Raw genomic sequence first — 16287 nt, forward strand, 5'->3', positions numbered from 1 at the left:
TTGTTTCTGTCTAAATAGGCCGGTTTCTTTATCAGTTAGAGACGCAAAAAGCACATAACCAGGCGAGTTATTGAATTGCGTTTGGATGTAAATCCTAAGTGCTGCCTTTGAAAGCTCCTCCACCACATGTCAACTGTATTTAGATGGTTTCCAGCAGGGCAAACTGCTGTTCTGCCTTATTGAATATGCTCTACTGTCTATTTGTGCATGTGCACGCATCTGACATTCCCTTAGCAGTACTTTTACATATTAGTTTGTTGTTAAGTTTACATATTTAGTTACATACTAGTTTACATATTTTAGCGCACTCACTCAAACACAGCATAGAATATTGTTATAGCTCTGAGGTTATGTGTAGCCTGCTTTCAAATAAAAAACAATGTGTTAGGCACAGTTTGTTTTGTTCTAAGGTAGTTGCACGAAACAGACAGGTGTTGTAAATAGCAAAGAATCATTCATGTACACCTACAGTTTGATGGACTTAAGATGGATACTCATACCCTGTCACTATCTCAGCTTTTACTGACATGGCGTGTTTTAACATTTTTGTCTCACTCAATGTAAGATGTATTTGTAATCATGAGATCATATTTCCACAGTTCCCTTTGGTTTAGCAATCCGATTATAATGGCACTCATGTTGTTCACCTGCCTGATTTCTACACGGATTGTCTGATAAGCTGCCTATTGATATTAACTGGTAATTAGCCGTGCTTGCCAAGTTTTACATTTTGGCAAGTAAATCATCCTGTTGTGTTATAGATGTAAACGGCGACTCAAATTATTCAGGTCACTGAGGATAAGTAAACCTCTGATTTAGGATTTTCCCAGTGGATGAAAATCAGACAAAAAATGGATATATTTACACGTAAAGAGGATCCATAACAACCAGGTTTAAATACCCTGGCAACAACATGGCAACACACTAAAACGTCTGATAATGCCTTTGCAGCATTGCTCAAGCATAGCAACCAATCACAATACTCCATTAATGTGTTGCTGAGGTAACCATCCCTCCATTTTTTCAGTAAAAGAAAAAAACGAATTTAGTTTTTCATTAACAATCTGAACTCCTTGTTGTTTTTCAACCTTTCCACTGCAACCATCTGGTTCCATTCTGCTGTAGTATGTATGTAACACCTACTTTTCACAACCTCTTTGGATAAAATTAGGTTATCAAGTTACATTTATTCATTTACATTTATTCATTTGGCAGATGCTTTTATCCAAAGTGACTTACAAGTAGGAGAACATATAAACATTTTGTCAACACGCTAAACAGTCCCGTTAGTTTACAAGGCCATGCTACTAGGAGGATTAAAGATGGAGTAAGCAAGGGAGAGAATGAACTACAAGATTTTTCAAAGACTTTTTTTTAAAATTAGTTTTAAAAACATACACAGTTATTGGTTAGTCAAGTAAATGCGGACCAGGTGTGCTTTAAGCTGTTTTTTGAAAGTTGGGAAGGATGCTGCAGTTCGGGTGGAGGCTGGCAGTTCATTCCACCACAGGGGAACCGAATGACTAAAGGTTTTTGTATGCGATTTGGTAGTGATGGAACAACCAGGCGTCGCTCGTATTCAGACCGAAGACGACCGGAGGGGATGTAGACCTGGAGCAGTGAGTTAAGGTAAAGGGGCGAATTTGCCATTATCGTTCTGAAGGCCAGTGTCAGCGATTCAAACTTGATGCGTGCTGTAACTGGCAGCAAGTGAAGTGAAATCAGGAGGGGTGTTACATGGATTATTTTACGCTGATTGAAAACTAGACGTTCAGCTGCATTTTGGATCATTTGCAAGGGCTTGACGGCATTGGTTGGAAGGCCGGCCAATAGGGAATTGCTGTAGTCTATTCTTTGACCAGAGCTTGGACTAGCATGCTCCAAAAGGAACAGCCTGATTTTCCTGATGTTGTAGATGTAAGAGGTTCCCCACAGACTTGGTGGGTGTTATAGTTGAGGATCCAAGCTGAATGGTAAGGTGGTGTTAAATTGATGGGTGGACCGGATGTCTGGAAGGCAGGCAGAGAAACAGGCAGAGATGGTAAGGTCATCTGGCTGAAAAGAGAAATAAAGCTGTCTATCACCTACATAAAAATGGTTTGAGAACCCATGTGCCTTACTATTTGGACCCTGAGAGGTGGTATATCCAGAGATGCCCAGTTTGGAGAGAGTGGACAGCAGGATCTTGTAGTTCACTGTGTCAAATGCAGCAGAGGGATCAAGCAGAATAAGGACAGATGACAAGGATTTAGCTCTTGCTCTTGTAGGTTTCAGTGACAGACAGGAGGGCGGTCTCCGTAGAATGTCCATTCTTGAAGCCGAATTGTCCACTTTCCAGCAGGTCATGCTGTGAGACATAAGCAGAGAGTTGGTTAAATACTACCATTTCGAGGGCCTTGGAAAGGAAAGGCAAGGAAAGAGATTGGTCTGTAGTTGCTGACCACTGGGCGGTCGAGTGTTGGTTTCTTGAGTAAAGGTGTTACCAGGGATTGTTCAAATGAAGTGGGGACAGTATACCAGTGATGATAATGGTGTTCATAATGTGTGCGAGTTGAGGCACTAAAGACGGAGAGATAGCCTCTAGGAAGTGGGAAGGGATCGGGTTGAGGGGACAGGTAGTAGGCCGGGTGGAAAGGAACATTTTGGAGTCATCAGTCTCAGAAAAGGGAGAAAAAGAAGGGAATTGAGGATGTAAGAGAGAGATCCAGGATGTGTTGAGCAGAGATTTGCCTGCAGATGGTCTCCACTTTATCAGCAATCAGAGAGGTATTGGCGGGAAGTGGAGGGGGACAGAGAAGAGAGGAGATGGTTGAGAAAAGTTGACGCGGCGTTAATTTATTTTCCAGAAATATTCTGTCCTGCTTAGCAATTTTATAGAAATAAAATGGCTTGTGATTGACATATTCTACTTAGCACCAGGTCAATATCAATTTCTTAGACTCAGCTAAAGAGGGCGCTGTTGAGACTGGATGTGAATAATTACATCACTTCCCAATGCACAACACAAAATCATATTTTAGATTTCTGCTGTTTTTGATTGATTTTATCACTCCACAGAATGAAGTAACATAAAATTACCCCATAACTCAAAGTCTTTGCGAAGATACCTGAGTTTTGAATATATACATACATAAAACTGATATGTTATCATGATGGATTACCCTTCTGGATTATCATACCTAGTTATCTTTCAATTTATTATGTTTTTATTACCTGGAGCTGTGTGTTCATGTATGAGAAGTGTTTAATTTATTCTAAGAGTATGTTCTGTCTTTCTGTCCACAGATCCCCAGCTCAAGGGTATAGTGACCAGGTTATATTGCAGGCAGGGATACTACTTGCAGATGAACCCAGATGGATCTCTTGATGGGACTAAGGATGACAGTAGTAATTCTTGTGAGTTCTCTCTAAATTCATAATTTTGCCGGATCACTGTCAGGTGACCAGACATCCTAAAGAAATTAAATCCTGGAGAAGTGTATTGTGGATGCCATTTGTACTAACAATTAACCACAGATTTAGTATTGCTGCAGTACATAAACATTTTTTAATGGACATCACTGTGATTTGTTCCTTCACATGAATAAACAGCAGCAGTGTGATGTGTTCCTTTATGTACCATTAGAACAGCAATAAGATAACTTAATATGTTGCTTCCTCCTCAGAATATTGAGAATTAAGTCGTTTCACAAAAGAATGGAAGAGGTTCTTACTTATTTTTGAGGAAATGTATGTTGGATTTTACTGGCAATTTGTCAAATTTTGTTTTTGAAGATCTATACAATTACCATGAATAGGGAACAATTTGGTGTCTTATTACTTTTAATTGATTTAATTACCTTTGTTCTAAGGCCTATGTTTCTATCAATTAAAATCATTAAATTTTATTTATTTAAAAATGTATTTAATTTAATAATGAGTATTTAAAGGAATAGAATGATGATACAAGCCATCCGGGTGTTTATATTGTCTGTCGAAAACAAATTGAGGGTAATGAGGAAAGCTTTCCAGGGTTATACATATAATGGACTTCAACGGGAGGCTGTCTACACGACACCAGCCGATGAATAAGGGTCTTTTCTAGCGAAACGATTAGTAATATCGATATAAAAAATGATATACTTTTTAAACATAAATATATGGCTTGCACTGTCACGTGTAAGCTGCGACCTAGTGTTGAAGATTGTGGAGAAAGAAGACCGTTCAAAAGTTCTTGGCTGTTGAATGACATGTTATATGTCTTTGTTTAAGATTACTGTTTAAAATAGTCAGCTCCTGTGCATATCAGGGATGTTTAAATTCAAATTTAGTTTTCAATTAAAACATGTCCATGTTTTGATCTTTTGCGTCATATTTCTCGTGGGAAATGGCTCGATGCCACACCACACTGTCTAAAGTGTTTACAGTTCTATACTTATAAAGTAAAGTGTGGACAAACGCATATCATTACTTTTACTGCACACATTTTAAATAAAATCTCTGTTACTGATTCATTTTCCGCAGTTATCAATGTTGCTGATATTGCTGTTGGCTGCTCCCTGGGGAGACATGTGTGAGGTGATAACTCAGGAGGCACTGGTGTATTATTAGACACTACTGGGCCTGTTTTTCAAATACTGCAGGGCAGCTGCTTAATTTGATTTTAATATGCAGCTGTACTGTCAGAGTGAAAACCGAGGGCTCACTGTCAGTCACACAGTCTGAGAGGAGATGACACTTGACATTTCTGACAAACCCAGGAACCTACACAAAAGGTCAAGTTTAGAAAGGCATAAAACATTATACAAAACAAAAAATTAGTTTAAAAAAAATCCATGTTTAATGGGAACTAAATTAATAGGCTTTAAATCTTAAATACTAATGAAGAGACTTCGGCCATGTTTACATTTACATTTACATTTACATATATACATTTATTCTGATTGCATTTCTAGCCAGAAATTAGTATTGTAGTTTTTAAATATTAGATTGGTTATTGCAAAGATAATCTTTGTTTTTAAATCAAATAGACCTTAAATATGGCCTTACTGTATGCATTACTGTGGGCTTTAAAAACAATTAAAATTTTAACATTTTAATAATTTTAAGCATATAAAAACCTATAGATTGCTTGTTGAACATAGAAATGAGCTACAACAATTTTTGAGTTTGTAAAGTACTGTAAGTGGTTTAATGTAAATAACTCACAGAAACTTTCTGAAACAAAAAGGAATGATGCTGGAAGCATGATGAATTTTAAGACAAATGCAAAGTCAGTTTTTTGCCTTTCTATGAATCTGTTATGATGCCATGGAGCCCCTCCAGAAACTCACTTTGATGTAATCGTCCCGCTTGTATTGTGCCACACTAGACCGGTCTACCAAAATCCAGATTAGTTGAAGTGAGTTCATTTTACTGTAGGTTTAAATCACCCCTTTGGATGCACTTAGTGTCACCAGCTAGGCTGTTACTTCCCTCCAGTACAAACAATGGCCGTTACCTAACAAGACCGAAGAGCTGCTCCAACAACAAAAGATACATTAAATCTGCCACGCACTGGTTCTGCCTCCAATCGCTAGTCTTATATGCTCGTGCTTGTAGAGCCGGGCCGCTGGTGCTGCCCACTGGGCATAAAAACAATTATTCTACATAATATGAGGCCTCCATTCAATTTATGTGCATCACCTTTTATACTTCATATGACTCGCTGTTTATACAATCTATGAAGAGCAGCCTGTGTTCAGTTTAATCATGATGTTTTGGTTGAGATTTGAAGCCTTTTTTAAATTGTTGGCTAATCGAAAGAGTTTGTCTAATGTTCTGCCTGATAATTCTTTTATATAAATAAACAAATAATGTACATTTCGTGTTTAATTAGCAGTGCTTACTTAGCCATGCAAATGCTTTTATTTTAATTTCTTCTAATTAAGTTTTGAAACAAATTAGTAACTTTTACAGAAAACACTGTCCACACCCTTTATGGTACAGATTCAGGAATGAATGATACCACTGCTTGTTAAAGGTGGAATGGGTGATTTAGTAAGGTGCTAACTTCAGTGCTAGCACTGAAACCCAAGCGCAGGCAGACATGTGTCGAACAACAAGACTTTATTTCAAAACAAAGACCCTCGATGGGGAAACATGAACACAAACAAGACCGAAAACTAAAACCTCCCACAAGGGGGACAAAACAAACAAGGTCTTAAGAATAACAAACTAAGTCCACAAACTTGAGTCCAGGGAACAGGAACACGGGTAATCCAGACAGACGAAGGGTAAATGTGCAAAGTGTGCAAAATGCAAAATGAACCGACAAGAGACAGAGGGAAGCTGGGGCTTGATAAAGGGAAACACTAACAAGGACTGATGACACAGGGAGAGTGGCGGCAGATGACATGGATGAAACACTAAGGGAAAGCTAACAGGAGGATTGCACGAGGCAGGTGAGGGGACTGAAACACTAAGGGAAAGATGGACCAGGGCTGGAGACAAGACTAACACTAATGGACCGCTAACCGGGGAAACAAGGGGGCGGGACTAAAGGACGTGACACCGGAGAGAGAGCATGGCTTCTCAAACCAAAACAATGCTCTTTCTCCACACAAAACACATGGGACTGACATGATCCTGCCACAAGACTCGAAAACCAAGACAAGGAGAGGCAGGATCATGACAGTCCACAGACTACATAAGCAACATAATCAAAACCCATCAAAATCGAATCATAAGTTACCATGGCATCATCTTTGAAACCCTTGACTCCAGTAGCTGCTCCCAGCATGGAAAAGCAACACCGTTTTTATTCATACCCGTAAAAGCTCCCGTTTTCGCCAGGATTTTCCCGTTTTTCACAACCATCTCCTTTAAAGCCTCCGCAACACAATCGGTAACAGACCGAGAGGGAAACCCCCAGAAAGGCCGCGAGCCGACCGACAGGGACCGAATTCTGCTTTCACCTCTTTGCTGATTAGACATTTTTAGTCGTAGCAAATTTTTTATCTGGTCTTTCTTTTTTTCCATCCTTTGCCACTTGCAAACTTGCACACATTTAACAAGGGGAAAGTTAGGTTCCAGCTGTTTACCTGCCATTCTCCCGCTGTGTCTGCACAGCGTATGTAACTTATGGTGTCTGCGTGAACAGGGTGAGCAGTGTGATGCAAAATACTTTGACTGAAAATGTACACAGGACCTTTCATTGAATTCGGACCAAATGTAATGATTGGGCAAACTTTTTTTTGTTCCTACGCATTTCACAAAAAAAATATCAATCGACCACTTTACTTATTGGTTGCTATAAGGATGTAAAGAGATTTCCAATCACCTTGGCAAAACATGTTTCTGGACAGGATCGCCCCTTCTGCCTTTAAGAATCTGACGAATAATAAAATGGTTAAATTTCAAAATCTGACATTCATTTTGAAATAAGGTGTGTTGCATTTAAAGCTGCAATCTGTAACGTTTTCACCTTTGTGGCCCTCTTTGTTTAAAACATGCAATGACAGGTTACTTGATTCATCTTTATGTGGGTTAAAGTGTTTAAGTGACATTTCCCACAACAATCGGACCCGAGACAAATTATTTATGTATATGCTTGCTGTTGTGAATTGGGTAAGATAAGAAAACATTTTGAAGACTGGTTTTGATGTATTTAAATTTTTTAACCCAAAAATTACAGTTTTTCCTGTGTTGTCTTTACAGCGTTGTTCAACCTCATCCCTGTGGGCCTTCGGGTCGTTGCTATTCAGTCTGTGAAGACGGGCTTGTACATCGCCATGAATGGAGAAGGCCATCTGTACACATCGGTAAATACACAGCATAATTCAGCTTTAACTGTTTCTGTTGGTTGAGCTTTAGAATTTTGTTAAGTTGTCAGACCTTTCAATAGGTACTCTATTTTCAACAAATTATGGCCAGCATGGTCTTTCTGATGGCTGATGACAATAATGGTGAACATTAATACTAGCATTAATATATTAAAAATATATTTTTAACCCATCTTTTGCCTACACAGCTAAAGATGCGGTACTATAATAGGCATGGGAATACATACACGCATAGATTGAGAACAATGGCTCATTTTGATTAGAATGTATTTCTTATCTATACTTTTTTTTGTTATTGACTTAATTCTAAATATATTGGTAATACTCTTCTATGAACTCATCAACCATTTTAAATGGAAGGTTTTACAAAGCTTATTGCAGTGCATATGGGATTGCCTTTACTGTGAAGGACACATGTGATGCTGCTTTGGAATTTAGTCAGAACATTTTAAAGATGTAAAATTATGTTTAGCTAGGCAGTTCACTAGGTTGTGGAACAGGTTCTGACTTAAATGTACCATAGATAACATAGAGGCGTCATGACTTGATCTTAAGACTTAAAGAACAACATCTGCAATCCACCCACTTTCACTCTTTTATATCAGTCAGTAGCCCTGTCTCAGATGACTCTCACATCAGTCAAGGCTCAAAGCTAATTCTCACTTTATATTCCTTAAACTTAGATCTATCCGAAGATTTACTGCAGGTAAAAGATGAGTCATTGTGACCGACATTTTGAGAAGAACATCTTATGATCCTTTATTTCATTGAGTTTAAATTGATATCGCATTCAAAAGAGGTTGTGGTATTAGTGTAGCGGGATAGCTTAGTAAGTCTATTTTTGTAGAATTCATTATGGAACTCTGATATAAAATGGAGCATGTCTTATATAATTGCATTATTTAAAGAATGTCTTAGCCTAATAAAGCCTTCCTTTCTGGTGCTGGATATCTTTGAAATTTTGACATACAGTAGTACTGTAGTAAACTATTCAAACATAATTATGTCAGACATTTAAACAAAACACTAAACAGAAGTGTGTCACAATAAGTAGGCTATCGTAGATAACGCCCTAAAAAGAGAATATATACAACACCTATACACATTACACAGGACGTGTTGATAGACAGCAGCACCTTTTCCTTGTTAACAAGCTGAAAGCTGTAATGTTCAGCCACAGCTGACCCAGCATATTTCACTGGGGAGCCTTGTACAATGACAGTCTTTCTCAGGTCTAATGGTCTTACTAATCAACTCTATGGATGCGCCCACACACTCTCACAGCTTTCCATCACGGCTTCTTTTCTCCTCTGTCTCTTCCTGTGTGAATGACTCAGGTAATGGCAGAGAAATCTGCCCTCTTTTTCTCTGTCTGCTCTCTGAGGTCTGTACATTCATTTGTCATTATTCTTCACTTCTATGAGAATGTGCAGTTATTATCTGACCCTTCGACCATTAGGGGCCATTTCTCGTTAGAGGGAGAAATAAGTGCACTTATCCCACAGATGCCCTCTGATTTTGATTTAAAATGACATTTAATGGTAGCACTACAGCAAATATGAGTTTAACTTTTTTATCGCCGATCCTGTTACTTTAAAACGTCACTTAATAGAGTTAATAGCTTTTATATCGATGTGAGCATAAGTGGAATTTTAAATGTTCAGGGGGAGCTGGTTCATCTGAAAATGTCAGTCATAAAGACCACTTTTATTTCATTATTTTAATTCATTCAAAAAACTTTTGCGTTTTAGATATCACTTTGCAACAAAGGTCCATTTGTTAAAATTAATGCATTAGCTAACATGAACAAACATGCAATATATTTGTGCAACGTTTGTTAATCATTGTCAATTTTAGTTGCTACAAATATATATTATTCTGTTATGTTAGTTCATTATATATTAGCAACTGTTATCAAATGGAATTTTTAATTATTGTGCACTTTTCTATGACATTTTTATGATATGTACCCTATACCCTCATGCAAAAAAGACCACCATGAGATGGAATTATATTTTAAAAGGTTACCATGATTTATGAATGCAGAACAACTTCAGGTCACAAAAATGACCTGAAGCTAATTTTGTGTCAGGTTCTGTGACATTTTATTGTCTGACAAATTAATGACATTTATTATGTACGATCAATCATCACTCATTTGCCTTAATCAGTCAACACCAATGAAGGCTTAGTGACGGCCCACTTTGATTAGTCGTTCTCCATTTTGCCATTGAGTCAGACTCGAAGAATACGATAGTTCTGTTGAATAGAGCAGAATTCCATTAAGAAGCTCTTGCACTGCATCCCCGCCCTTTTGTCTGCCGAACCTTTTTTATACAGCGCTAGAGTACAAGTGACCCGATAGTATCAAAACGTTCGGGAGTCTCGGCACAATGGACTCATGCCTGGGAAAAAAGAAAGACTTCAATAAACTTCCATTTTTCAATCCGACTCTTTTGTTCAAAAGGCTCAAGCTCTGCTCTCATCTCGATTGCTGGAATAATATTCAAGCTTCGTTTCTAGGTGGCGGCGGGTGGGAAAGTCTAGCGGTTATATATTGTGAAAACAAAACGGAGCATGTTTTTTGAAAAGCAAACATGCTTGTAATGCCCATTTAAGAGAATGGGAAATTCACACAGTTTATTTTAGTAACTGTTTATTGTTACCATCTTCAACTAGGCGATTTAGCCTTTTGTAATATATTGGCTTTAATGGTGTTTTTTTTCGGTTCTATAGCTTTATCACCTGCCAGATTTAGTAATGATGCCTTCTATGAGTCAGATTGACTTTTAATATCTGGAGACTGGTCTCTATAGACTTACTTCGTGCTTGTTTAGTTTGTATTGCTACAAGTAGTTGCTCATAGTGGTCAATTCACTTTGTAGAGCTGGTTGTATTAGTAAACATTTGCTGAATGCAAAAATGTATTAATCCTATTTTGGTTCGCTTCAAAAACATTATGTTTGCTCATTGGTAACACATTTTCGTCTCCTGACATATTAACAATATGTATACTGAAATCTTGTTCAGTGTCAGCGGCATGACCGGGGGTTATAAAACCATGCATCTTTCCACATCTCCTTCGTTGAGTTTGTCGGTTGTCGGGACTCCTTCTAGAGTACACAAATATGTTGGTTAAGATAAGAAATTGTCTTTTCAGAGCATATTTTTGAGAGCTGGTCTCATATCTAATCTGAGGTTTCACATAACCTGTCAAAGATAAGCAGCCGCCCAATCCCTGCCATTGACGGACACAGCACGACGATTGTAGGATTAGCAGCCTAGCCCAAACAAGTAAAATTCCTTCACCCCGAAACCATCTTTAAAACCATTATACTCCGCTTATTTCTACATTATATGGTCAGAAAGACAGTTTGTGGACACTGTCGTTAAACATTTGTCCTCACATGAATCACTGTGATATTAACTGCGACTTTCTTTTTACTTTAGTTAACAAAAAGTACTTATCAAGGCTTTAGTTCTTTAGTTTTATACATGTAACCAAAATCTCTGGTTCCATGAGGAATAGACAGCAAGGTTGAACAACATGTGCTATCTAACTTCTGAGAAAATGCAGGGAGAAATCAGGGACTTCATGCATTAGTGAACAACAAGGTCACATCTACAAAGTGGCTTGGGAATCCAATCAGAGGACAAGCTAAACAATAGGCCACATTCTGCTAAGCTAAATAATGCCATAATACATTTTTTGTAAACTTTTTGTATAGTATGTCTGGTCTATAGTCATATTTATAATTTTTATTTACATTCCATTTTTGTCAGTTTATCTATGTACAGTATATCTGTACAGACAATGTCATTCTCAGTAACACAGACCCTTTTGTAACATGCCCAAGGGTCACAGCAGGACAAGATATGCTGTAAGTATTTCTTCACTTATATTACTGGCAGTAGTGTATCGAGTATATAGCAAAGAGTAGACTAGCTCACCCAGGAATGAAGCAATCATTTAAAGCTGGATAGAATGTTGTGAAAAAGGTGTCTTGTGAAAGCCCAATCGCACAGTTAATGGAGCCCTACCAGTGAGATGGAGCTTGGCACACTGATAAAGTCTCCCTCTGCCAGCTTGTGCCTCAGAAAAGGGGTCTTATTTAGAAATACATAGGGAAAGCAAAGTCAGGTGACTAATGGAGTCAAAAGCAATTTCACTGTCACACAAGATCTAAATGGATTCCTTTGCACGCTCCAGACAGTTGCATTATAGCAGTGCCAGTTTAGTCGTCTGCATATATATTCAGGCAAGTTTGGCCACGTTTTGTATTTAGACGGATAATTGTCATCTGGTTTTAATCATATACTTTGTGACACCTGAATGGACTAGGCCCCCTCATTTACATGGACGTCCCCCTCAGATTTTTAATTGCTTAAAATATTTTTTTATTTGTTACTCTGGTTGATCGACCAATCAGTGCTCTCCGGAGTTTTCAAAGTTATTGGTTTAATTATGTCACGTGTTGTGCATAGCATCTTTTGCGCCGAGGGTTTAATTTACACGCTGCGATAGCGGGTGCACAACAATAATCTTTTTTTTTTATAAATTACCGAAAAGATGAGCAATAAGAAAATTAGTAAAGGGGTAACTATAATGATAACACAGCATATGACTTCTTTAAGTGTCGAAAGACTTTTCTCAAAAGAAACTTTTCTCACCCTCGAACACTGCAGCTTGCCATGTAAAAGGTAAGCCAATGGTTTGACTGCTAGCTGCTGAGCTACTGCGGTTCTATTCTTGTTGTCACGAAGTGGACACAAAGGGCATTGAAGTGCACGAAGCATGACTACTACGTAAATCTCATTATTGCGGTTAAACAACCCTACAAACTTCCGTAGTAAGTTTTGTCCGTGTGTGAAGACGCTGCAGGCAGTCGTGTAGCGCAAATTCGTGTTCCGAAGTTAACTTCAGCCGATTTCCTGTGTGCAGGGAGTAGAGAGCAGTGAACAATGCGTAGGGACAATCGGAACATGTACAGTTCATTCATGGAGCGCTCTTCCAATGAGCTGGTGATTTAAATCAGGTGTGTTAAACAAGAGAGAGACACAAAATATGCAGAGCGGGGGGTCACAAGGATTTATGTTTGTTAAAACTGTGATATGTGCTGTATAATACAAGTGCTGTATAATATCGCTTATTACTTCCTGAACTCTCTTTGGATAAAAGCATCTGCCAAATGACTAAATGTAAATGTATACTATGATTTTAGTAATAGACAGAAACGTCTATGATGGCCCCCTCATTCACAGACAAGCCCCCTCAAAAATAATATTCTGGCTACGCAACTGCTTTGTAAGATTAAGAACAGAAGCTGGGAACACAAATTGTCTTTATGTACTGAAGCAGTATTCATAGCTTTCTGTTTATATGCTTCCTTTCCAGAGCAGAACTGACATTTCTCAAACGAATTTTTCATAAATGTTCGAATAGATTATCCTCTCTTTCCTACTGTATGTATTTCCCAAACATCCGTCCTTGTATATCTCCCTGTTCAACTCTTTAGAATTACGGCTTTTGCAAGCGTGCAGGCAGTCTCTCGATGAGTTATACATTCTCAAGAGAATTTATGAGTATGAATCAAACCTTACACTGCTGGAAGACCAACAAGAACCAGTGACAGATGACAAACATCACTTGGTCATTGTGGGTACAACTAGTAGCCTTGCATTTATCGACATGCATGCGGGATACAGTAAATTTGTTTACTCGCTCTGTGTTACGGATAAGCTTTGAAGCTGTCCACCAAAATAAGAGCTAGAATATTGATTTCCTCTGTGATTTCCTTGCTGGTTTTTCTCTTTGGAGTGGGACGTTCAGCCATGATTGAGAGCAGTAACCCTACATTGATCCTCAGCTGAAAGGGAGGGCTGGAGTTGTGTCAGGTCACTTTGTAAAATCTGCCTATGTCTTCATAAAAAGGATGTTGCAGTGCCTGCGCTTGGAGCCATGCGTCATGTGCATTTGACAGATAATCTGAATGCAACAGAGTGGAAAGAACAGAGTATTGATTAGAGAAAAGGAAACAGGATGAGAGGTGGAGAATTTTCTTGATGGCTCAGAAGGGGAGGCTTTGGGTATGGCGGCGGGGTACACTTAAAGGAACAGTTCCCCCAAATATTCTGTCATCATTTATTCACCCTCATCTTGTTCCAAATCTATATGAATTTCTTGTTCTGATGAACACAGAGATACATATTTGGAAGAATACTTTTAACCAAACAGTTCTTGACCACCACTGACGACCATACAAGGAAAAATTGCTTTGTAAAATTCTCTGTTCTGTTGAAAACAAAAGAAGATATTTTAAAGAATGTAGGAATGCAAACAGTTCTGGAACTGTTTGGTTACGAGCATTCTTCCAAATATTTTTCTCAGTCTTCATCGGAAGATCTGTACACAGATTTAGAACATTTTTGGGTGAACTGTTCCTTTAAATGAACCCTGCCGACAAACTCAAGGGTGAGTAAATAAACTGTTCCTTTAAGACATTGTGCATCCAGTAATTATACATGCATTCATACTTTGGGTGGACGTAGATCAGTGTGTAGAAATGTGTAGTAACAGTACAGAACTGTTACACAGGAAATATTTGTTCTGCAGTGGAAGCTATTGCTAACCTGGCAACCCACTTGCTCAAGCCAATATATGGACACTTCCTAAGACTTAGTAAAAATGCAATGCTTTTTAGTTGCAGAGCTTCAAATTGCATTTTAAAGTAAAATTTCAGAGAACTTTTCACAATCCATTGCGTGTATCAATAAAATAACTGCATTTCGAGCATTCTCATTTATCTTCTCTGTGTACATACAAAATCAGAATGCTCTGAATTTCTTCCCTGTGGGGAGCATTGATGAGCCTGTAGTGTTTGTTGAACACATGATCAGACTGTGGAGCACAAATATGTGCATTCAGCGTGATTCATTAGTGGAATTACATTGATCTCAATAGAGTATTGATACCATTATCCCTTACAGTTTACAGTTTAGAGAAGCGTGGCCTCATTTCCATAAGGCACTTCCATTTGATTCCAGCAGATTCCAATTTGCCCTGCACTCATCGACTTAAGTGCTATCAATATGCAAACACTTGAGGCTATAAACTGTTCAGTGCCCTGCAAGTTTATCACAATCATGTGACTAAAAGAAACTAAGTCTTGCTTTTGGTTTGATCACAACTTCCATATGCAATGACGGCAGTAGATAATAGGTTTGAGCGTATGCTTGACATTTGTATGCATACTGTAATACAGCCTTAAGCTATAAGTCATTTCTGAATCCGCATGTACTTTAATTAGGTTTTAAAAATATCCTAATGTCACCAAGTCTTCCATAAATCAGCACACATGATGCATTGTTTTCACAGGGGCATCCCGTAAGACATACAGTACTTCATACAATGCCCATCGTTCCTACATGCCTCACATACATTACACTAGTATATAAGTGTATAAAAAATCCACAAAAGACATTCACATAGAGTATACATACGTTTATTTGAGGAGTGAAATATATTTCTTTGTCTTTTTTTATTCCTGCATGAAAGTAAAATATGTTCTGCAACGGCAGGACTCGCCAGGGCCCAAAGTGAAAAGATGTAATTAGTTGTGTCTTATTTCAACATTCTGATAATACTGATTTGCATATAGTCTTAGCAACTGTCAGAGGGGTCTTGGAAGACCTGCAATTAGCTTAACATCTTATTTATTTTGAGAGAAGATTTGTTGGTGATCGTGGGTGGTGTGCACTGTGGAGTGAATCCCAGCCGCGCTTGTTTCATAAAAGCATCCCAAACTCTTGCCTTTGCTTTATGGCGTGGTCGATAGCAATGTTAGAGCCATTAAGCTGGCAACCCTACAGACATACACAGTCAGTGATTAACACTGAAGATCAGTTAGAAACCAGAGCTTGCCAAGCTTCTAGCTACTCATCATTTAAAATAGAATCAGCCTCAAACTACCCTTTTGAAAAAGTACTTAGCGACAAACGCTAAAAAACAGTAGCTAACTTCATTGAAACTATTTAGGGGTACAGTATAATTTTTGGCCAACCTCAATTTTGATAGTGCAACACATCTTTAAAGGGGTAGTTCACCCAAAAATTAAAAATCTTTCATGATTTACTCACCCTCTAGTCATTTCAAACCTGTATGACTTTCTTCTTCAGAACACAAAAGAAGATATTTTGAAGAATGTTGGTAACCGCGGCGGAACCCATTGACTTGCATTCGTGTTGTGTCGGTACAATGGAAGTGAATGGGTACCGCCAAAATTTCTAAAAATCTTTTGTGTTTTGCAGGAAAAAAGTAATATTACTTATTTGAAATGACAAGCGGGGAGTAATTGATGACAAAATATATCCCTTTAACACATACACTTATATTGAACAATACTAAAACAACAATACTGACAAAAAAGTGCTGTTATTTAGTCTGCATGCAAAACTATGCACTCATAATGCTGGAGTGCCCTGGTAA

General features: G+C 38.2%; 1 protein-coding gene across 3 annotated transcripts in view; it reads left to right on the top strand.

Annotated features, from left to right (window-relative positions):
* fgf14 (fibroblast growth factor 14) overlaps window positions 1-16287 on the top strand; it is a 96755-nt gene that overhangs the window by 61410 nt on the left and 19058 nt on the right. For all 3 annotated transcript variants that reach the window (XM_079463490.1, XM_079463491.1, XM_079463489.1), the window contains exons 2-3: window positions 3286-3396; window positions 7678-7781. In XM_079463490.1, the coding sequence (XP_079319616.1) occupies window positions 3286-3396; window positions 7678-7781 (215 nt within the window). The remainder of the gene's footprint in view (window positions 1-3285; window positions 3397-7677; window positions 7782-16287) is intronic.

Source organism: Barbatula barbatula (genome assembly GCF_947034865.1).
Source record: "Barbatula barbatula genome assembly, chromosome: 9".
NCBI lineage: Eukaryota > Metazoa > Chordata > Actinopteri > Cypriniformes > Nemacheilidae > Barbatula > Barbatula barbatula.